General features: G+C 35.5%; 1 protein-coding gene across 1 annotated transcript; it reads right to left on the reverse strand.

Moving 5' to 3' along the window:
- Positions 1-3,519: 3,519 nt before the first annotated feature.
- Positions 3,520-6,980, reverse strand: LOC104229928 (probable serine/threonine-protein kinase WNK9). Its single transcript, XM_070168666.1, has 7 exons — positions 6,617-6,980; positions 6,427-6,464; positions 5,986-6,213; positions 5,650-5,870; positions 5,341-5,498; positions 4,798-5,257; positions 3,520-4,711 (listed from the first exon to the last, which is right to left on the reverse strand). Exons 1-7 carry the CDS (start codon positions 6,689-6,691, stop codon positions 3,621-3,623), a joined length of 2,271 nt encoding a protein of 756 aa, XP_070024767.1. The 5' UTR covers positions 6,692-6,980; the 3' UTR covers positions 3,520-3,620.
- Positions 6,981-23,193: the final 16,213 nt, after the last annotated feature.

Below are 23,193 nucleotides of genomic sequence, written 5' to 3' on the forward strand. Positions count from 1 at the left end.
CCAATAATCGCGTCCATCTGCAAATTTCTCAAAAGGGCTAAATTTTAACCAGTGCCCAAAAAACTACACATAATATTGACGTTTAATCTAGAAAGTGAAAATAGCACGGACTAGTCAGTTTTCAGACTGTAATTGAAAAATAGTCAGCGTTTGCAAAGTCATTGAAAAATAGCTACTATTTTGTTGCAACACGGCAAGTTCCAGCATATATACTGAAGATTGATGCACCTGTGTATGAACTTCCAGCATATTATGCTGAAACTCCAGCGCACGGAAAATTCCAGCATAATATACTAGAGATTGGAGCACCTGTATATGAACTATCAGCATATTATGCTGGAATTCCAATACATTATGTTGGAACTCCAGTATATTATGCTGGAAGTTCACATGTAAAAAATTCGAACACCAGTATATTATGCTGGAATATTTTCCAGATTTTGAACAGTATTTTCGTTCAGGTTTATCTTTACTTTGTTGAGAAACTTTCAGAAACCACTATGTTTTAGTGGTTATTAGCTAGTTGTAGCTATCATTTACTATATTACTTCCTATAACTATATTTTAGATTTTTTAGAGTGTATTCGATGTATTTAAGCTACTGTATTTATGAATACAATAACATTTCTAGGCGTGAAACAGGAGATTACAACTAGACAAATTTTTGTATTCTGGTGTATTCGACTGTATTCATGGCGTGAAACATGAGATTACAGCTGGACAAATTATTGTATTCGACTGTATTCACAACGTGAAACAGGGGATTACACTATTTTTAAATGGAAAGTGAATCAATTAACATAATAGACTCCTAATATAACTCAACAAACTCAATTATAACACACAATTTTTTTATTTTCAGTTATAAAAAAGACTCTCAATCGAAAAATACCCCAAAACATAGCAATCTTCAGAGAAATTATATAATACATCTGAATACATAAATTATATTAATTTAAAAAAATATATGAATACATTCATGGAATATAGCGAGAGAGTGAATACAATGAAATACATAGAATACATTGAAATACAATGAAAAAAATCGGTAACAGACTCTTCAAGTTGTTCGGCCCCAAAACTCCGAATACAGCGAGATACATTAAAATACAATGAAAAAAAGTAACAGACTCTTCAAGTTGCTCAACACCAAAACTCTGTCGTCTTTGTTCAAGAATAACCCTAATGTCCTCTCGTCGATAGCAGATTTCGAAATTAAAACAGCGAGATGCTATTGTCGGTGGCTATAGTGCAGAAACAGTTTTAAGGGTTCGTGATTTTTATTTGAATTGCTGGTTGGTGAATTAAGAAAAACGAAAGAGAAGAAAAACGGATGGATCGGTTATGGCGGAAAGGCCGTGGAAAGCCCGATCTAGTAATCTGTAAGAATTTCTCTAAAATTTATTTTTGTAATCAACAAAACAACCAATTGAAGAGAAAGGGTGTATTTTATGAGAGAGAGGGCAGCGTATTTTATGGCTTAAAGGTAAGTGATGATCATAAATAGATATCTGGCTATAAAATCAAGAGGTAGTTATAGGAATATAATTTTTTAAAATGGTATTTAGTTAAAATAAATAAGGTATCAACCATTGCTATATAAGGTAAAAATTCCATTTTTCAATTATCACTTGTAAATCTGGCTATTTTTTTGAATTTCACTATCTTGTCAACAGGCATAACCCAATATACCTGGCCAGGAAATTCAGTGTAAAATGAAAAGAATTTTTTTTTTTTTTTGTCTTTGGAATTTATGATGATTGAAATCTTGAACTTGTTACATATACACGATTGAATTATCACGATACCATGACAGTGATACAGTATTACAGATAGGAAAGTTTCAATTTGTGGGGGTTATAGTTAGTTTAGTGTATTGATTTTTGAGAAGAAGAATAAAAAGAGAGAAGAATGATTAGGAAAGATACCTCTAAAAAAGGCAACAATTATTGAGTGAGACAGCCTATTCTGAATAGATCAACAAATTTTGGCCAATGCCCATATGGCTATGGAATCTCTTTAGCTTTTGCCTTTAGACCTTAGGAATAGGTCCAATTTTAGAAAATTCAATATATGTGTACGTAACTATTTAAGTTGAGATTCCTTCTCAAAGTATATAGTCCTACCTCATCATTGCTGTCCAAAGAAAAGAAAAGCACAATAGCGAAAGGTTATTTACTTTTTGCACAAATATTATAATTAATTACGCCTCAATCCGTCAAGTTGCCTATGAATATTCAATGTTTATAGCTTAATTTAAGCATGTCTTAGTCCAATATTATGAAATTATAGCTTCTATAAGTTTGCTATATTTTCTACTGATGTATAGGTCTCTGACAAGACTAAGACTCCTAGTGAACATTGTATTTAAAGTAAATATACTACCATGACGAAACTTTTTATTCCGTTGTACCCCTTTTTTTGGCTAGGTGTGCATGGATTTTAAGAATACATAGGCCTTTCGAGACTTCTTAGATGTAATTTTAAGTCTAGCATCCTAGCGTGTGGCCTATTGGTCAATAAAGTGAGTGAGAACCATTAAGTATCTGGTTCAAACTCCAACATAGGCAAAAAAATATTAGGTGATTTCTTTTCATCTATCCAAGTCTTGGTGGATAGAGTTACCCGGTACCTATTGCTAGTGAGACGTGACAGGTATCCCGTGCAATTAGTCGAGGTGCGCAGAAAGCTGACCCAGATGTATGATCGAACTATCTCAAACGACCTTCTCTTATTTTACTTGCACCTTTTGAATTAGACAAGAATGCTTTATTGAAGAAAAAAAATTCTATTGAATTCCTTTATTTTTGTGGGTGCCTGAGCTTGTAGATCTAAAATTGGCTGGTATCAACTGAGCTAGGGTCAACCAAACATATAGTGGACCGAATTTGATTGAAGTTAACCCCTCTGGACCGTGTATGAGAAAAAGCCAGATTATGAATAGATTTTGGTTGGATGAGGCATGTTGCACTGCATTGAGGGTGGGACATAGACCAATAATTTCACTTTTGAAAAAACCAACCTTCTGTCATTGACATGAGATATCAAAGTTTGAGGGTGTAATATGTAACGTAAGAATTCTCAATAAAAGCTCTCATTGGCCAGCAAATAACTGACACACTCAAAAATAGTCAGTTCATCACTTGCATCTATATCATCAAGTCAGCTCTTCCAGAAAATAATGCACTTCAACTTACCCTTTCAACTTAAAATAAAGGCACCAATAGGAACAGACAAATATATGCACTTTTTTTGGCAATTTTAAGGTAAAAGGATAATGTTATTATTGTATACATACAACTCAAAAATTTCCAACAAAGTCATGTACATCAAGAATGGAGTGATTTCCCACTTGAGGAAGACCCTTTAATGCCTCAATAATTACATTGTCTCATAATTCATCTGTCACAGCTCACTATCATTCATATTTTTTCTATTCAAGAATATTATATGGGCAAACCCCAAATATGGAAAAGAGGGGGAAATTTAACAAGGGAAAGAGAATAGGGTGAAATGGGATGCCTCATAAACTAACCTCATATATAACAAGAAAATTTTACAGCCTGTTCAATAGTATGAAACACATGAGAAACAAGAAAAAATGGAGTTTCTTACAACAGCTATATATTAACAGCATCGACCGGTAAGGATGTTGTTCTGTGAAGTGAATTTGGAAGCAATGTTTTGGTGAAGAAACTCTTTGCAGTACTAACCATGTCCTTGACATTTGGCGAACCTTTAATCGCCTCACATATTCGGGCCCTTGGGGTTACCGAACTGGGGCAGCTTTTATTGACAAGTCCATTCGATTCTGAGCTCAAGTTCTTACCACAATCGGAAGATTTGAGTAGTGTTTCAAGACATGATTTCCTATTCTTTGCTTTCTTTTTCCTTTTAGAGGTACCCGTAGGAGGTTTTGAAGCTTTCGGTGGAAGTCCTAAGTGTTGATCTTTTAGCTCCCTCAGTTGTATCTGGTAGTTTGCTTTGAGCCATCTCATTTCCCGCTCAATCTCGTGCTCATACTCTGAAGTTTCATATGATGATGCAGGAATTTCACCTAAAGAACGGGGATTTGACAACGATCTGCCTAATATTTTTGCACCTGATGTAAGGTCACTCTTTGATCCAGCCTCTTTCTGACCTTCTGTTGAAGGGTCAGGATACAACTTCTCACCGTCTTCAAGGGAATGACTCTCCTCGGATCCCACTGAACTGCATTCAAAGCTTTCATGCCGATCCCACATCTCTGTGTGATGGAAACCATTCATTTTGAACAAGTTGTAATGGACACCATTAATATGGCTAGACGATGCTGGATCATCAGAACATGTCGAAATAATAGGCCGAGGACTGTTGGAATGATATGTAACCTCTTCAAACCGACCATGTGTAGCAGCACATCCGTTGCATTCCACGAACTGCAAACTCTGAGAAGCTGGATTTTTGGACAGGAAATTCATGAACGAACCAATAGAGGAATTGTTGGATGAACAGTTGCGACATAAGTTAGAATTTGCAAAGCGAGGGGTTTCTTCTATTCCTGGCCCTGGCTTCCAGTCGGGTTCTAATTTGGAAATCTCACCATCAATCATATCGGCTATGTTTGTAACATCTTGATCAGTTATATCCAATTCGGACACCATTTCAGTTGCAACAGTTAATGCTGTATCATATTCAATATCAAATGGGAAATAGATATTCCTTATACGCCCTGCAAAGAAATGAATCCCGAACCCAATTTTCAGCTCATGATAAGAACAAACAATCAGTTAAAGGAAAAATATGGGGCCTGCTTACCTTCCTTGTCTGCAATTCTGAGTCTTAAAAAGATGCTACCATCTTCCCTTCTCTTCCCTTTAATAGTTATATCCAAATCTGCATGATGATCGTCGTGTTCATCCTCGTTATACTCAAAAAGTTCAATTCCAGTTTGCTCATATTCATTTGGATCAGATGCCCATTCATTTAGATCATCAAAACCATAATCATTGCAGTATCCACTGTAGGAGCCATTACCAAAAGATTTTCCTTCATAATCTAGTCCAGGAACAGGCTTCCTTAGTAGAGGGTTCGTATAATCTAGTTCTCTCCTGGACTCCGTAGGTCTTAAATCTGATTCAATATCATCAATTCGGAGAAAAGGGTCATCCAAAAGCTCTTTTGCTGAGAGCCTTAGAGACACGGTGGCCAAGCATTTTTCAACAAATTGACGTATCTCAGGATCCTTCACTTTGTACAACGAGTCTGGTTTTTTCCCCTAAAGAAATGGAAAAAATCAATTGGAATGAGCACAACATAGACGGGCAAGGACAAAGGGATGTACAAGAGATAAGTACTTACCGAGATCACTTTCTTGTAAATCTGAGCAGGATGAGTGCACTCACTATAAGGGTATTCAAAAGTAACCATTTCTAATATGCACATCCCAAAAGAATATATGTCAACTAACTCATTGTATTCCTCCTCATACACTTCTGGTGCCATGAACTCAGGCGTTCCTGATCATTACAACCAGAGAAACATATGAACACAAACCATTTTCCAAATTGTAGCACAAATACTTACTAGTTTGATCATACATTTCAAACATCAAGAAAAAGAACAGAAGACTAAAACATATTAAGAGGACTAAAATAGTAAGAATCGTACCAACACAATGAGCAGCGTGCGATTTTCGCAGAATAGCAGCAAGACCAAGATCTCCAATTTTGACTTCCCCTTGGTTTCCATTTATAAAGATGTTATCACACTTAAGATCTCTATGAATTACAGGGGGGTCATGACTATGAAGATAGAGAAGCCCATTCAAGATCTGTCTGCACCACCGCTTTACTGCTCTAATGTTGACTCTTTTGTGCTTCAGCCTATACCTACCAAACCCCAACAAACAAAAATCAAGAACTAATAGCTGGTGAAGGAGATCCAGATTTAGCAATAGAAAGAACTAAAATGACAATATAGAATGGAACGAAAACTAAAACTCACTGTCTAAGAGTTCCAGAAGTGAACATTTCAGTAACAAAATTGATGTTCCTATTAGAAGGATCTACCCAAGAAGTATAGAACTTCATGATATTTTTGTGCTTCAAAGTCTTGAGCAAATGAATTTCACAGTAGAGCCTTTCAAGATCTTCAGGACTTTGTAAGAAATCATAGAGCTTGACTTGGTTCCACGCAACTTCAATACCTTCATATTCATCAAATGCTCTATAACTGCATAATCATTTTATAGAATCCAATCAAATCAAATTGATCCATTTATCCAAAAAAAAATGGAAAAAGCACAAATCTTTGAACACCCTATTTCTATATCACCACAGTAAAGCTGCAACATTTGCACCAAATATCAAAAATGGGTGTCTAATAGTAGATCTAATAAATACCAATTTTTGACAAGGAAAAAAAGAGGTGAGTTTTGATTCATACACAGTCTTTGAAGCTCCTTTTCCAAGAATTTCATTGTACTGCATCAAATAAAACAGAAAAAAGGAATAAAACATCAAGCTCAAAACTTAAATGGAGTTAAAAAGCTGACGGTGAGTATTGTTCTTTTTGAAGTTGTTTTTTTTTTTTGGGGGGGGGGGGGGAGAGGGGGGGTTATAGAGAGAGGACATACTCTGCCGTATCTACCAGTTGGATCAACTTCAACAAATTCAGAAAAATCTGGTTCTGTATGTGAAAGACCATTCATGCTTTTCCAGAAACTAATCTAGTTTTGCAATTTTTTCCCTCTATTTAGCTGCCAAGATTGTGTCTTTTTTGTTCATTCAACAAGAAAGAGGACAGTGGAAAGAAGAAAAAGATAAAAAACAAATCTTTTCTTCAGAAAATATATCTGTATTTGCAGCTGCAAACTCTTCTTTTTGTTTGGAGCTTTTCTTGAAAGAGAGAGAGAGAGATAAAAATATGGGAAAGTGAGTTTATTGAAGGAACCACACTTCTTGAAGGGTATCCACAATAAACGTGACTCAACACAAAATTAAGAGGAAAAAATTGGGGGGGGGGGGTGTATAGGGTAGGGAGATTAGTGTATCTCTTGCTTCTTATCAATAGAGAAATCATCAAACTGTATGAAAAAGCAAAGCCAGCTAAAAAAAGAGAAGACAAAAAGAACAAGAAAAGGGAAATAGAAAAAGGAGGTAATATGGTCAAAGATTTTATCAAATTTAATTATTACAGTAATTAGTTTCTGAGAGTGCCTACGAACTTGTACATGCCATTTTCTCATATGGCATGACATATGAGTTTACTACTATAAAACATTAGTGTCAATTTCTTAGTTTTAATTAAGATTAAACTAATCTGACAAATGATTGCTCTGTCTATTGCATAATTTAAGTCTGGAAAGTATGAATAACATATATAAGAGGGACCAGAATTGTGAGCAATATTTATTTATAGATTCTCTTAAGAAAATACGAAGGGTTTAATTAATGTAATGATCTGAAGAAGCGTCTTCGTGTAAAGTACCGTATTCATATAACCGTTTTACCATCTAAATCTACACTCTGCCATGCACTCAAAATTTAGGAATCTAGGTAATAATATCTCGATCAAAAAGCTGAAGAAGTCAATGACCGGAATTTCTTTCTAGATTAATAAAGTAACAGTTTATTTTCCTCTTGACTGCCTAATAATGCTTTAAAACCGGGGAGAAAACAAGAAATTTGCAGGTGTCTTTCTCCTCCGTCTCTCTATATATTAGTAATCAGTTGCAAAATTAGCATATTTTCTGTTTTCAATTCTTTAAATAACATAATTATTTGGCAATTTTAATCGTAATGCACCTCAAATTGACATTTTCCGTTTGCTGATTAGTATTGAGCTTAGGTTTCTCCATCCATATTCTTTTTCTTTGACCAAAAAGAAAAAGAAAAATCTGCCATACCTATAACATTTCAAACATAATATAGACATGTTAGTCTGTGTACAAACTACAAAGCATTACTCCATCTATTTCATTTTTATAAACTTTTGTTATATTATATACATTTTGTTTATGCATAAAAAATCATATTCAATCAAAAACCTTCATATAGAATGAAGAAAAATAGAAGAATTAGTTAACATCAAGTTAAAACAGATGATAAATATTCAGTATTTTAAAATTACTCGGAATTTAGTGAAAGATTTAGTGGGCGTTTGGATATAAGAATTGTAAAATTCCGAAAGAAAGTGAAAAAAATTTCTAAGTGAAAATGATATTTGAAAATTAGAATTGTATTTGGACATAAATATAATTTTGGGTTGTTTTTGAATTTTTGTGAGTGATATGAATAAAAAATTTGAAAAATAATTTTTTGAAGTTTTTAAAATTTTTTAAAAAATTTCAAAATTCATCTTCAAGTAAAAATTAAAATTTTTGTGTCCAAACACTGATTTTAAAAAAAAGTAAATTTTTTTTTGAAAAAAATAAAATAAAAATTCATAACCAAACGGGCTCTTAAAATAAAGAAGGAAATAAACATTAAAGAAAAGAGATGATGATGATGATAATAAAGAAAGGACGCACTAAAAAAAAAAGGTAGCGTCAAGAGAGTGAACCAAATTGCATAATGTAACATTTGCATGGCTTCGATTAACGTGCCGTATTCTCATTTGACAAACTAATGCTAACGTGCCAACACACTTCCACTTGTTTTTTTGCGTACGGAATTTGGTACGGTTTTTGCACTTTCCCTTCTTTTCCCCACCCCCACCTTTTTCTACATTACCTAATTTTGCCCCTAACTACTCACCTTTCCATGTATCTTCTCAACTTATTTTGGTAATTGATTTTGATTTTACTTTTTCCCCATTTGTGTCGGAAAATTCTATATTGAGGTAAAATACTTTTCTAATAAATAAAATTTCAAACTTAACGCTCGAACTCAAGATGAAAAAGTACTTACTATTTCATCACAATCCTTATTGATAATGACTGGTTCATTCCTTCGGCGATTCTTGGATGGTATAACCATTTAGTTTTGAGAATACACTAACCCAATTATCCTAATTTAATTAGCGTGTGAAACATATCAGATACCAACTGTTTTTTCTGGATTTGGTGCTCCCGTCATCATATATTAGCTTATTAATCAATATTTCTTGAAATTAAAGTAATTACTAAATAAATGTATATCTTTAGCTAAAGGCTGGATTTCTTTTAGTAAACTTGAGAAATAAACAGGCAAAACGCATCAAGCATGCTTTATGAGTTTTGACCAAAAGTATGCAAATACTAAGTTGATAAGCATTGCCTTTTATAGATCTCTTTTTAAATATTTGGATTTTAATGAATAAGTTACTTGTTTTTTTTTTTAATCTGGAAAGTGATAGGTAAAAGCCAACTTTTCTTATACGAACAGCACTAAACTTGCCTGGCCATGTTAAATTGTTTATATTTGGTAGATAGGCATGTACTGGAGACCGTTTCTAGTAATCTCTTAATCAACGAATGAAAGGATATTCTTGTTTAACTTCCACCATTTATTTTATTTACAAAGATAAAATATGCTCGTTTATTTCCTAGAATTTAAGGTTTCTAGTTTTTCTAACCCAAATAAATAACTAATGAAAATACATAAAATATATCTGTTACAAAAATTTAATCTCTGAAATTTGAAAGATAAGCAAATTAAAATAATACTAACAAATATGTCCTTTGGTTTATGGGTGATCCTATTTGTATCTGTGGATGATCGACAACATTGTGGACAACTCTTTTACTTGATTTTACTCGCTTGAGTAATTAGACCAATCAAACTGAACATGTGGTGAAACAGTACTTTATTGGTCCAAACTTGTCTATTAAACACTTGAAAATCTTTGGTTGATTTTTAATTTGACTGGACATTGGCTTGTCATTAGTGGCCGAGACAAGATATTCATCAACGAAATTAAAAAATTAAAAAATAAAGAGAAAACGAAAATTTAAGAAATTCAACATTTAATATATAATACGTACAAAAGTTTACCTACTATCCACAATATAATTTTTTTGACAGGTTCAGAAGTACCTTTTCGACCCCCTAGCTCTGTCCCTGCTTGTCACTTGACACTTGAGATAAAGCTAGGTTATAGGACGAATTGGCGTTCAAATAGTCCTTCCTAAAAATAGCATGGACAAGCTAATTTTTGGATCAGTAATCAAAAAATGGCCAGCATTTGCAAGTCATTGAAAAATAATCACTATTTTATGCGGAGATAAAATCTGGACAAAAATACCCTACTTGATTGTGAAGCTCCTATGTATAAACTTTCAGTGGAACTCTAGCACATTATGTTAGAATCTCATATGTAAAATATTCAAACTTCAACTTATTATGCTGGATTTTTTCCTGATTTTAAGGGTATTTTTGTTCAGATTTTTTCTTTACATGAAAAAATGGCTAAATTTAATTAGTTTTGAAATCGTGACTATTTTTCAATTACCAGTTGTAAATCGGGCTATTTCTGATTTCCCCCTTATCCTTCGGCTGAATATAAGGCCCAACTAGATGAATATACCCAAACAAAGTTGTGTTTCATGACTTAATCCTTGGTAATTATACTAATCAAAGAATTAATTGAACTTTATAGATTCAGTAGCATTCATTTGGGCCACTATTTTTTTGAAGTCATAATGTTGCCAAAATTTGTATTGACACAAGCTAAAAAGATCTGAATGTCTACAATATCTATAGAGGAACTAAGATCTTGTTGGCAAAAATGAATTGATTATGATTAGACTAAAATGGTTATCGACAAGGCCATATTGAAATGGTAAGTGTATTTATGTTTATAAATAGAAGTTGATAAACGTGAGTGCATGTGTGTACGTGAAAAAAGGGGGGAAATGAGAGCAATAGTTTTTATATTTCTTGTTTTATTTAAATAGGGACTGCACATGAATAATGTCAATAAAAAGCATGCAAAATTTTGGACCTCTCACATGTAAGATAGAGGTAGTTAGGGCACAATAATGATAATGAAGACTTCAATACCACATGTACTGGTGTGTGCTCGAATATGGCATTGCTCTCTCTAAGACAACATGGGATGGCCAGCTTGTTTGTGTAGGGTCATTCTTTTGTTTTTACGGTTAGACTAAATCTGAATTCGCGTCAGAAAATTTTATGTTGAGAGATAATATACATTCTAACGAAGACGATTTTATATTCGTAGCTTGAACTCGAAATTCTATGGTTAAAAATAAAAATACTTATCATTTCACCATAACCTTTCTGGTATGTATGGGCCACAAAGTCATTCTTAACGTGTTTGAAAAGGCAACTGACAAAAAGAAAAGAACTTGTCAAAAGATAAATGAAAGGGACAATACCAATTGATATTTGCATATATGAGGACTATTTTGAAAAAAAAAAATTATTTAGAAAATATTCGGAAACTAATTAATTGCTTCCTACAAATCATATGTATATAGGTACATCTGCGATCGCACGCGTGTGAAAGGAAAGTATTCAGAATAATTTTTTTGATTTAATCATCCGAAGTTTACTAGCTTGAGGGTGTGTTTGGTATAAGGGAAAATGTTTTCCATGGAAAATATTTTTCAAGAAAATGTTTTCTTGGAAAACAAGTAGTAATCTTATTCATTTTCAGGTGTTTGACACGCAAATTAAGGAAATTGATTTCTCAAGAGTATTCATAAATAATTTAGATATAATAAACATGAAGCCATAAACTTTCAAACCAACAACCTTCCGAACCCACAAATTTCATAAACTTTTGAACCGCTAAACTTTCAAAACCGCGGAATTTCGAACCTGTAAACTTTATAATTTCTAAACCCGTAAACTTCCAAACACATAAACCTCCAAACTCATAATTTTGGAACTTGTAAAATTTTGAACCTTTAAACGGATAAATAAAAAAATTAAAACTGAAATATTTTTCTTGGGGGGAGGGGGAGAGGGGGGGGGGGGTAGGGGGGAGAAGTGGGGCAGTAAAACGACAAAAAAGAGAAATCTAAATTATAAAAAAAGGTAAATTTTTGTTGTGCGAGTTGGGGGGAGGGGGCAGAGTGGGGGAGGGGGTTGGGGTGGTTGGTTGGTGGTGCAGAAAAAATAGAAATTTGAAATTGCAAAAATAAAAATTAAGGTAAAAAAATAATTTTTTTTGTGGGGGAGGGGGAGGGTTAGGGGTGAAGGGGTAGTAGGGTGAGTGGTAACGGAAAAACTGAAATTGAATAAAGAAGCCTTTTTTGGAGAGGGGGTAGGGTGGGTTGGTGAGGGTGGGGAAGGTTGAGAAGAAGTTGTGGAAAATGTTTTCCCTTCTCTTGATAAGGAAAATATTTTCCTGCAATTGGAGGAAAATGAGTTGATAAGAAAAATATTTTTCAAAACATTTAAGCCAACCAAAAATGAAAAAATTGGAAAATATAATATTTTCCTTCATACCAAACACACCCTGAATTAATTTCATTTCGCATTATGTAAATTAATTAAGGGGTAAAACTGCTCTTTAAAAAAATCTCTATTTTCAGGGCGTGATCTTTAAATTTTTGACTTATGGTAGAAAATACTAACCTTCCTAGCCACCACTCAATATCAGAATATTTAGGATACTTAAAGGATAAAACAAATTTAACTTAGTTTGTAATCAATTCAACAAGCCATATTCGAAAGGGAAATAAATCTTAAATATTTTGCGTTTCAATTCATAGTTTTTCTTTAGCTAGTTCTTAAGTTTGCCTTAGCATACCGATAACACATCATGTCTTTCATGGAAGAGACAAAGAGCCAGTCAAGAAATATTAAACTCTAATTAACTTTTAAGTAATCAAGATTATATTGCCTTAAAAAAATCTTAAGTTACTTTGTTTTTCATTTTCGTACTTCAATTATTTGACAAACTGCCATTGATTCCATGAATACCGTACCATATATATAAAACTACAAACGAAGTTATTTAGAAAGTGGAGCCAACCTAACATGGAGTGCATTGGATGCCTCAAAGTGTAATAGCATAAATTTGGACATCATTCCAAAAGTTTAATTTCCCATTAAATTTGGCCATAATACGTAGTAGTACTTTCTTTCTTTATTTAGATTAAGTCCATTTATATCTGCAAATGGTAACTTTTATATTTGAACTTTGTGTGAAATATATTTGGGATGCGTTTTTATTTGTAAAATATTTAACGACAGGAAATATTTTTCTAATTCATGTAAAGTTCATGTAAAACACCATAAATGCCGTTGGATAATTTCTTAATTTTTTCACATGTATTACTAGTTAAGTGATTGGTATTATTGTTCTTTTATTTTTTGTCGTTCCAAATAACGTTATAAAAATTTATTAAAATTATTTTTTTAATTCTTCACCTATAAATAAACTATCTTATTCTGTTATAACAAGGTACTTTAGTATATATACTTTTATTATCCGAACACTGTGTTTAACCAAAAATCTAAGTCTTTGGTCAAAGCTAAAAAGAAATTCGGGTTACTGATAATCAGGAGACAAAATAAAATACTTTTGAAAATGATGGTAAAAAAGCAAATAGTTGTGTATTTCAATGAATTCTCAATAGTATTCCGTGTCCTTACAAATGATGATACTTCTTCCTTTTATAGATAATTCTAGGTAAAGGAATGAAGCTTCAACTTTAATAATATAATTATGAGTAATAAATGACATTAAATAAGCCATTATACAATCATTCCTATTAAATACCAATTTTGTAATGTATCAAGTATTTAATAATGAATTTGGACTCCTTTCTGTCATCAGATCTTTGTCTTCAATGTCTTCTAATCCGTTGGCTGTAAATAATTTAAATTGGTACGAGACTCGTATGTATACGTCGTCTCGTGCCTATTTAAATTCTTCTTCCCGTGGATGTCTCCATCCGTGCCTCTTAGTCAATTGTTGCGTTTTGACCATTTAACTAATCCACGTGTCATGCCACATCATCTTTAATATAAACTCAGTTTTTTCCCAATACAGATAGTCCCCCCACTTTCTATTTATTTATCAATTAAATAATTGGGAAGTGGATCTTCATGAAAAAGGAATTTTTGCCACAATTAATGCTCATGACAGTATTAACGCCTCAGTAGTCTTTTCCATTTAATGTTCTGCCCATGTGTCATTTTCTAATTGATTCCGCTATTCACACCATTTTTCGAGACTTCTTCATTCTCACTATTTACGAAGTGATAGCTGCCTTTATTATAGGCTTTCCATCATTACACTTCTAAGGTTGACGGTTCCCATTTTACACATAACTTTTTCTTCCTTTGTCTTCTTCACAAATCTTCAGCACACACTTCCTTCTTAACAATGTCTTCTTCAAACCCTAACCGTAAAAAAGTTCCAATTCTAGATCAATTCCCCAACGCCCCTGTTAGACACAGAAGAGGCGGAGGAGGTAGGCTTCGAACAGGGTTAGAATCTACTCGAGGCGGCTCCTCTGGTTCTTCTTCAAGGAGTTCTATCCCAAAGGCCCCTTCTTCTAAAAGTAGGGAAATTCTTGATTCTTCTCAAGAACCCTCAGTTGATGAAATAGTTCCCAGCGATTTGTCTTTTGAAAGTGACAAAACGTCTCTTCAAAAACAAATTGCAAATTTAGAAAAAGTCGATACTTACCCCACAATAGTAACCGAGCTTACAATCCCCACCATAAGAAAAGATTGTAACTGGAAGGATAGTCTCCGAATGTCAATTCCTTCCCCAAATCAAAGAATTTCCTCCTTTAGAAGTGGGTATTCTTCTGTTTATACTTACCCCTTCACTTTAGGTTTTAATCCTCCGATTGACCCAGTTATTCTCGATTTTTGTCGTTTCTTTACAATTTGTTTGGCCCAAATCGGTCCATTAGTGTGGAGAACAGTGGCTTGTTTGAGATATTTATCCTCCAAAGCCAATGTCAATTTCACCTTTTCACACCTCATTCATCTGTACCATCCTAACTTAATACGCCATGGGGTTTTTACCTTAACTGCAAGGAGCAAAAAAGTTTTGGTAAATCCTGAAGATGACAAACATCGTGGATGGTATATCCGTTACGTTGCTGTTCGTACGGTGGACTTGATTGGCGAAACAAATATTCCCTTCCCTGAGAAGTGGAATTTTGAACGTAGGTTTCCTTTTATTTATCGTACCTACTTTTGAGAATTTCAAAAGAAATTTTGTTTTTATCCTCGTCTCTTCTTGTTTTTTTGTAGCAACCATGGGAGATGTGGAACCTATTTCCAACTTCCGTGGTTGGGTAGACTCACTTTTGAAGATTGCTTCTAGGGAGAAAAGAACTTGGAAATCAATTTCTTCCTTACATGGCTGGAAGGTCAAAACACATGGTATCCCCCTTTTTATATGTTTTTTTACATGTTAAGCATTTTTTCCTCAACTTTGATCATGTATATCCATCCTTTAATCAGGATTTGGCATTAGAGGAATGACGGCTGAAGTAGCTATGGCTATTCGCATGTCTGCGAATGCTGCTCTTGATTTGGATAAGGCTCGAGCCTTGCTGCCAAAAAGGAAAGCTATAAAGGAAAGTTCTGAAGAAGAAGAGGAGGGTACCTCCCTAATTACTAGGCCAAGGGTCAGGAGGCGAATAATCATTGATGATGAAATTGAAAACACTCATGCTCGAACCTCCACCACCGAGCCTGTTTTGATTCATTCTGACGAGGACACCGAACCAAGAGATAATAATGAGTCAATTCAGCATCTTTTTGACAGTGGTTTTGGGAGTGGCGAGCTCGGCCTTGTTTTTGATGAAGCTCCTCTTTCCTCATTTGTTCCTATTTCCTCCATTCCTCTGCAGCCGTAAGTATTTCTTTACCAGTTTTGACGACTTCCGTTCTTTTGCCAGTTTCTACCGCTCCTATGTCCGTTCTCTTGGCAGTTTCTACTGCACCTGCTTCCGCTCCTGCGTTGGTTTCTACATCTTCTCCTTCCATTCCTGTTTCTACATCTTCTCCTTCCATTCCTTCCATTGCTCATCTTCCCTCTGTTCATCGTACAGAGACGGGTTCTAGCAGTGGAAGTATGACTATGAGAAGTGTTACTCTGGAAGTTCCTGCCAATCATAGCCTCTTGAGGAAGACTGGTAGAGCCGATGTTTGGCTCGAGCCCCTAATTGGAGATATCGAGAAGAAGAAGATGGAGAGCCATAGCTGCTTAACTCTGATGAACGACATAGTTCATTCTACTTTGAAGGTATTTTTTCTTCTTACCAACAAGTTTTTTTTTAATTATCTTCAATCTCTCATTTCTATGAGTTGTCTCTGTAGGCTAACCTTATTGGCACGGAATTAATGGGAAGAATTTCCCTTCTGGAAAGAAAAGCCCGTGAGTCTGAAAAGACTATCCACGAGGCCGAAGAAATAGCTAAGGGAGCCCAGCTTGAAGCAACCAATTGGAAGGAACAATTTGAGAATGCTCAAGGGACCATAGAGGAGTTGCAAGAAAATAAAAATCTCCTGGAGCAGCAAAACCGTGGTTTAACTTCTGAACTGGCAACTGCCAAAGCTTCTTCAAGCCAATTGAAAAGAGACAAAAAGCTTTTGGAATGCTCTTTGTCAAAACAATTATCCAAGGCTAGTGAAGAAGTTAGGGAGCTGAAGGCACTTTTGGCTAATAAGGAAGAGTATGCATGAGAGTTAGTGCAAAGCTTGACTCAAGCTCAGGCTGACTTACAGACCTCTTCTGACGAGATTCATGCCTTGAAGAGTTCTCATGCCTCTCTTGAAGCTTACCTTGATTCCCATTTAGCTGAACACCAAATCTTAAAAAACGATCTTGCTATGTGGGAAAAGGAATATGGACTTCTGGAGGAAAACTTCAACATAGAGGTGAGTTGGGCTTTCCTGAAATCTCGCCGTGATGCTTTTACGGAAGCTGCTCAAGAAGGTTTTGACTTGCAGTCTGAACTGGCCAAAGTTGTAGATACCATCGAGAAAAGCCAACAGTCTATTGATACTCCTTCTCCTGCACTTGAAGTTCTTGGAACGGAAGAACTTTTAAATGAAGAAGTGACTACTGCAGCAATTGGGATTACAATTCCTGCTTCCGAGGGTGAAACTTCTGATGCTCCAAACCCTTCAGTGACTAGCTAAAAATGAAATTGCTGTAAAGGATCTTTTGATGAAGTCCCCAGTTAACATAATGGGGCATTTGTAAAAAAAATGCTTAGTTGACTAAGTTTGTACTTAGTTTTTTGTTTAAAAAAGAAGTTTTATCGGTACTTCTGCATATTCTATTCTTGCCTATTTATCTAGGACTTATAGAATAGTTTAGCATTTTTATCCTTTGAAAATGCTTTATGATTCTTCTCATGACTTATTAACATGAGGCTTATAAAAGAGGGCCCTTTTATTTTATCGACACTTAATGAAGAAGACGTCTCAACTTCATAATGGTGTTATAATACGATGAAAGAAATAGGAAAACACACGTTTTGTATGAAACAACTTTGGCAAGTTTTTATTCATAAACTTTTAACAAGTGTTTGACTGTTACATGTATTACAATACATCTACAACTTTCTCGTAACTGTTTTTCTTGTAACAGATTTGTACATAATATAAAATAAACAAGGGTTTTCTTCATAACTTGTTTCAGTATATAGTCATGACCCTATCTTTACATATTAAGAAGGGTTTGAGAGGTGACTTTGTTTATGAGTTTGAGAGATGACTCTGTTGTTCTCATGAATGCTGAAGACTTCGTAATTTTTTCTCAACACTTGACTTCTATCGTTCGATATTCGTATCTGCGTATCTGCATTTCTACACGTATCTGTGTACAGTATTGTAGTCCCCCAAGTGTTTGAGCGGTGAAGTATGAAGCCTCGAGCACTTGTTTATTTCTTTTACTTTGGCCCTTTTTCCCAAAACATAAAGATATGCGGGACCCGAAGGTGCGATTATAGATGAAGACCACCTAACTCGTGTGTATTTCCATCAGATTAATTGTAACCCTGGGCTAGGAATTTAAGAATACTCCATTTTGCCTTGCAGGTTGTGACTCATCATTTGGCACGAGTTAGGATATTTTGCCTAGCATCTAAAATCGTTAGTAAAATATTAATAAACCAAGAGAGAAATTTTAACATGATGATACCTGACCGTAGGTACTTTCTCAAAAGTAATATCTTTTTAAGTGGACAATATTCCAATGTGAGGGTAAAACTTTACCATCCATTGTCTCCAACTGGTATGCTCCTTTTCCCGCAATGCCACGGACTTTGTACGGTCCTTCCTATGTTGGACTTAGCTTTCCTGAGTTAGCTGCCTTTGCAGATTGGAACACCTTTTTAAGCACGAAGTCCCCAATTTTGAAAAATCTGAGGCTTGCTTTCCTATTGTAATATCGTTCTATTACTTGCTTTTGTGCTTCCATCCTTATCAAAGCAGCTTCTCTTCTCCCTTCAAGTAAATCTAGGCTAACCCGCATGTCTTCATTATTAGATTCCTCCGTTGCCTGATCGTATCGTGTGCTTGGCTCGCCTATTTCAACTGGAATTAAGGCTTCCGTACCATAAACCATTGAAAATGGTGTTTCTCCACGTCTGCTGCGGATGCGAGATTTGCTAAAGCATCTGCCTCTACATTCTCATCTCTTGGGATCTGCACTACTTTCCAAGTTTGGAATTGCTTTATTAACTCTCGTTCCTTTGCGAGGTATTCTTGCATTCGTGACTCTCTGGCTGTATAAGTCCCCAGCATTTGATTAACCACAAGTTGAGAATCACTCTTGATTATAATCTGTGTTATGCCGAGTTCTCGTGTCAATTCTAAACCTGCAATTACAGCCTCATACTCTGCTTCATTGTTAGTTATAGAATGACATTTTATAGCCTGTCTAATGGTCTCACCCGCAGGTGGTACGAGGACTATTCCTAGGCCTGCCCCTTTTACATTAGATGAACCGTCAGTGAATAAAACCCAAGTCCCCGGGTTCGCACCATTAAAAACTAGTAATTCTTTTTCTGCTTCTAAATGCAATCCCCTGGCTAAAATCAGCCACGAAATCAGCTAGTACTTGAGACTTTATAGCGGTCCTGGGTTGATAAATAACTTCATATTCACTTAGTTCTATAGCCCATTTTGCTAATCTTCCTGAAAGTTCGTGTTTATGCAAAATATTTCGAAGCGGAAAAGCAGTAACTACAACAATGGGATGACATTGAAAATAAGGTCTTAATTTTCTAGATGCCATGATCAAAGCTAATGCTAATTTTTCTAGCTGTGGATATCGTGTCTTAGCTTCCAATAAGGACTTACTTACATAATAAATAGGAGATTGTTTACCTTGGTCCTCGCGGACTAAAACAACACTCACTGCGACTTCAGATACGGCCAGATAGATGAGAAGTTTTTCCCCCACCTTTGGTTTTGCCAACAACGGTGGTTTTGACAAATAAGCTTTCAAATTTCTAAGGGCTTGTTGACAATCTTCATTCCATTCAAAATGATCTTGCTTTTTAAGTGCAGAGAAAAACTTAAAACACCTTTCTGAGGATTTGGAAATAAATCTCCCCAAAGCTGCAATTCTTCCCGTTAATCTTTGTACTTCCTTTTTATTAGTAAGGATATCAGGGATTTCTTCTATTGCTTTGATCTGAGAAGGATTCACTTCAATACCACGATTAGAAACAAGAAAACCCAAAAACTTACCTGATGCAACTCCAAATGCACATTTTTCTGGGTTGAGTTTCATATTAAATTTTCGCAAAATTTCAAAAGTAACAGATAGATGAGAAATATGATCATGAGATTGCTGGGTTTTGACGAGCATATCGTCTATATATACCTCCATTGTTTTCCCTAAATGTTCTTGGAACATTTTGGTGACCAACCTTTGATAGGTTGCCCCAACATTTTTGAGGCCAAAGGGCATTACTTTATAACAGTAAGTCCCCCTGTCTGTGATGAAAGAAGTTTTTTCTTCATCACCAGGATCCATTTTAATTTGATTATATCCCGAGTATGCATCTAAAAAACTTAAAAGTTCATGACCTGCGGTTGCATCAATTAGTTGGTCTATATGCGGTAAGGGAAAGGAATCTTTTGGACAGGCTTTATTTAAATCGGTATAATCTACACAAACACGCCACTTACCATTTTTCTTGGGTACAACCACCGTGTTAGCTAACCAAGTAGGATATTTTACCTCACGGATTGATCCGATTTTTAATAATTTTTGGACTTCATCCTGAATCACCTGGTTCTTGAAAGCACCTTGCTTCCGTTTCTTTTGCTTTATTGGTGTGAAAGAAGGGTCCTCATTGAGTTTGTGAGTCATCACATTTGGTGGTATCCCTGTCATATCAGCGTGGGACCAAGCAAAGCAGTCTAAGTTAGCTTTTAAAAATTCGATTATCATACCTCGCATGTTCGTGCTTAAATTGGCCCCGACATAAACCTTCCGTTCAGGCCATTGATCAAATAACATCACTGCCTCAAGCTCTTCAATTGTCGTTTTGATGCTTTCATTTTCTTCAGGTTCTTGAATTGTGTCAGGTCTTGAGTCCAAATCTGTCTTTTCCTGTTCAGTTGAAGTTTGATCTTTTTTACCTTCAACTGTTTCCTGTAATTGCTATTTTTCTTTATTTGCGGCGCTCGTACTTGTTATAGCGTTGACACTTCTAGCCATCTGCTGATCCCCACGAATTTGGCAAATTCCCCATGGTGATGGGAATTTAATAACCTGATGTAGAGTTGATGGGACAAAATCCATATCGTGTATCCATGGTCTCCCCATGATCATATTGTAGGCCATTTCCATATCAACTACCTGAAATTTAGTTTCCTTCACAACACCCATAGCAAATGTTGTTAGAAATACCTCACCTTTTGTTACTACACTTGAATTGTCGAAGCCTGACAAGGTGTACGCCTTGGGTATCATTTTGTCTTCAGCTTGCATTTCCCGATGTACCCTTAGTAATATAATATTTACAGAACTCCCTGGATCAATCAAAACTCGTTTTACATTAGTATCATGTACAAGTAAAGATATTACCAGTGCGTCATTATGTGGAGTTGTCACCCCTTAGGTATCTGCGTCATCGAATGAAATACTTTCATTTTCAAGGACCTGCCGCACCCGTTTCCCGTGTGTAATCGTTACCTTAGAAACCTTGTTGGAGGCTGTGTAGGTTATGCCGTGAATATCTTCTCCCCCGCTTATGACATTCACTGTCCTCTTGGGTGAAGGAGGTTGTGGTGGCTCTTGTCTGTTTTTCATATAAGCTTGTTTTCCTTTCTCACTAAATAACTCAGTGAGGTACCCTTGCTTCAATAAATGATCCACTTCACTCTGCAGGAATCTACATTCTGAAGTTTTGTGCCCGTGATCGTTGTGAAATTCACACCAATGATCCGGATTGCGTCTACTTGGATTTGACCGCATCTCTTTTGGCCATCGTACCTTATCTCCCATGCTTCTTAAAACAACTACCAGCTCGGAGGTAGAGACATTAAAATTATATCCGCCGAATCGTGCCTTTAAACTCCTGTCATCATCTCGTGATTCTTGTCTATTCCGATCATTCCTGAACTTTGAAGAAGAGCTAGAATCCCGGTTCCTCGATTTTTGATCATATTGCTGGCTAACTTGTTTCGACCGTGGGTCTTTTCCTGCAGGTCCCATATATGGATCGTACCTATTTTTACCAGATCTTTTTTCGGTTTCTGACCTTCCGATACCGCCCCTTTCTTCATGATGAAGCTTAGGTACGGTATCTTCTTCGATTCGCAGCTTCGTGCTATACCTGTTGTAAACATCATTCCATGTGGTTGCAGGAAATTCTCGAAGGCTTTCTTTGAGTCGTCTCGTGGCTTCAGAACTTTTGTCATTTAAATTACTTGCAAAGGCTATAGCAGCCCAATTGTCAGGCACACGAGGTAGAGTCATTCTTTCACGCTGGAATCTATCAACAAAGTTTCTAAGCAGCTCCGAATCCCCTTGTTTGATTTTGAAAATATCTTCCATTCTTTTCTCAACCTTTTGTGCTCCCGAATGTGCTTTAATAAAAGAATCTGCAAGCTCAGCAAAAGAATTAATAGAATTTTCAGATAAAAGAGAATACCAGGTTAATGCACCCTTGGTGAGTGTTTCTCCAAATTTCTTGACCAATACTGATTCAATTTCTTGTTTGGTCAAGTCGTTGCCTTTTACGCCTGTTGTAAATGCAGTCATGTGGTCACGTGGGTCTGTAGTACCATCATATTTCGGGATGTCAGGCATTTTGAACTTTTTCGGAATTGGAAGGGGAGCAGCACTAGGCTTCCATGGTTGTTGTGAGTATTTGTCCATGTCTACTCCTTTTATTACAGGCGGAACTCCAGGGATTTGTTCAATACGCTCATTTTGTTCCTTAAGCTGTTTCTGCAAGGTTAGTACTAAATTTTGCAAATATAAATTATTTAAATTACCTGGTCCCCCTTCCTGTGGTTCACTGGGGGTTGCTCCGTTTCCAGAATTATCAAGACCAGAACGGGGATTCTCCAATGTATTATTATTAGGAGTTGGTGTGGGTGGCGCAGCAGGCAATCGACTAACAAGTGCCTGAAGAGCTTTGCCGACCTGTGCATCAATTAGCTTTTGCAAAGCTTCAGTTGTAACTCCTTCAAAATGTTCAGATTGCTCTTGTTGATCAGCACGGGATTCAGTAACAGGAGTGCCTTCACGAGATTGACGTGGTGAATTTAGAGGAGAGGGAACCACGTCATCTTGATTTTGATGTATTTGATTCTCATGGTTTCCCAATGTGTTATTACTATTGTTGTCGGCGTTGTTGTTTGACATGGTGACGACAATAGATAAGATATAGCTTAAAAGGAAAGATTATCAGATTCCCGGTAACGGAACCAATTTGTTTAACCAAAAATCTGAGTCTTTGGTCAAAGCTAAAAAGAAATTCGGGTTACTGATAATCAGGAGACAAAAATAAAATACTTTTGAGAACGATGGTAAAGAAGCAAATAGATGTGTATTTCAATAAATTCTCAATAGTATTCCGTGTCCTTACAAATGATGATACTTCTTCCTTTTATAGATAATTCTAGGTAAAGGAATGAAGCCTCAGCTTTAATGATATAATCATGAGTAATAAATGACATTAAATAAGCCGTTATACAATCATTCCTATTAAATACCAATTTTGTAACGTATCAAGTATTTAATAATGAATTTGGACTCCTTTCTGTCAAGGGAGTTTTTTCCAATTAAAGGACAATCGAAACGGGATTG

Source organism: Nicotiana sylvestris, chromosome 1 (assembly GCF_000393655.2).
Source record: "Nicotiana sylvestris chromosome 1, ASM39365v2, whole genome shotgun sequence".
Classification (NCBI taxonomy): Eukaryota; Viridiplantae; Streptophyta; class Magnoliopsida; order Solanales; family Solanaceae; genus Nicotiana; species Nicotiana sylvestris.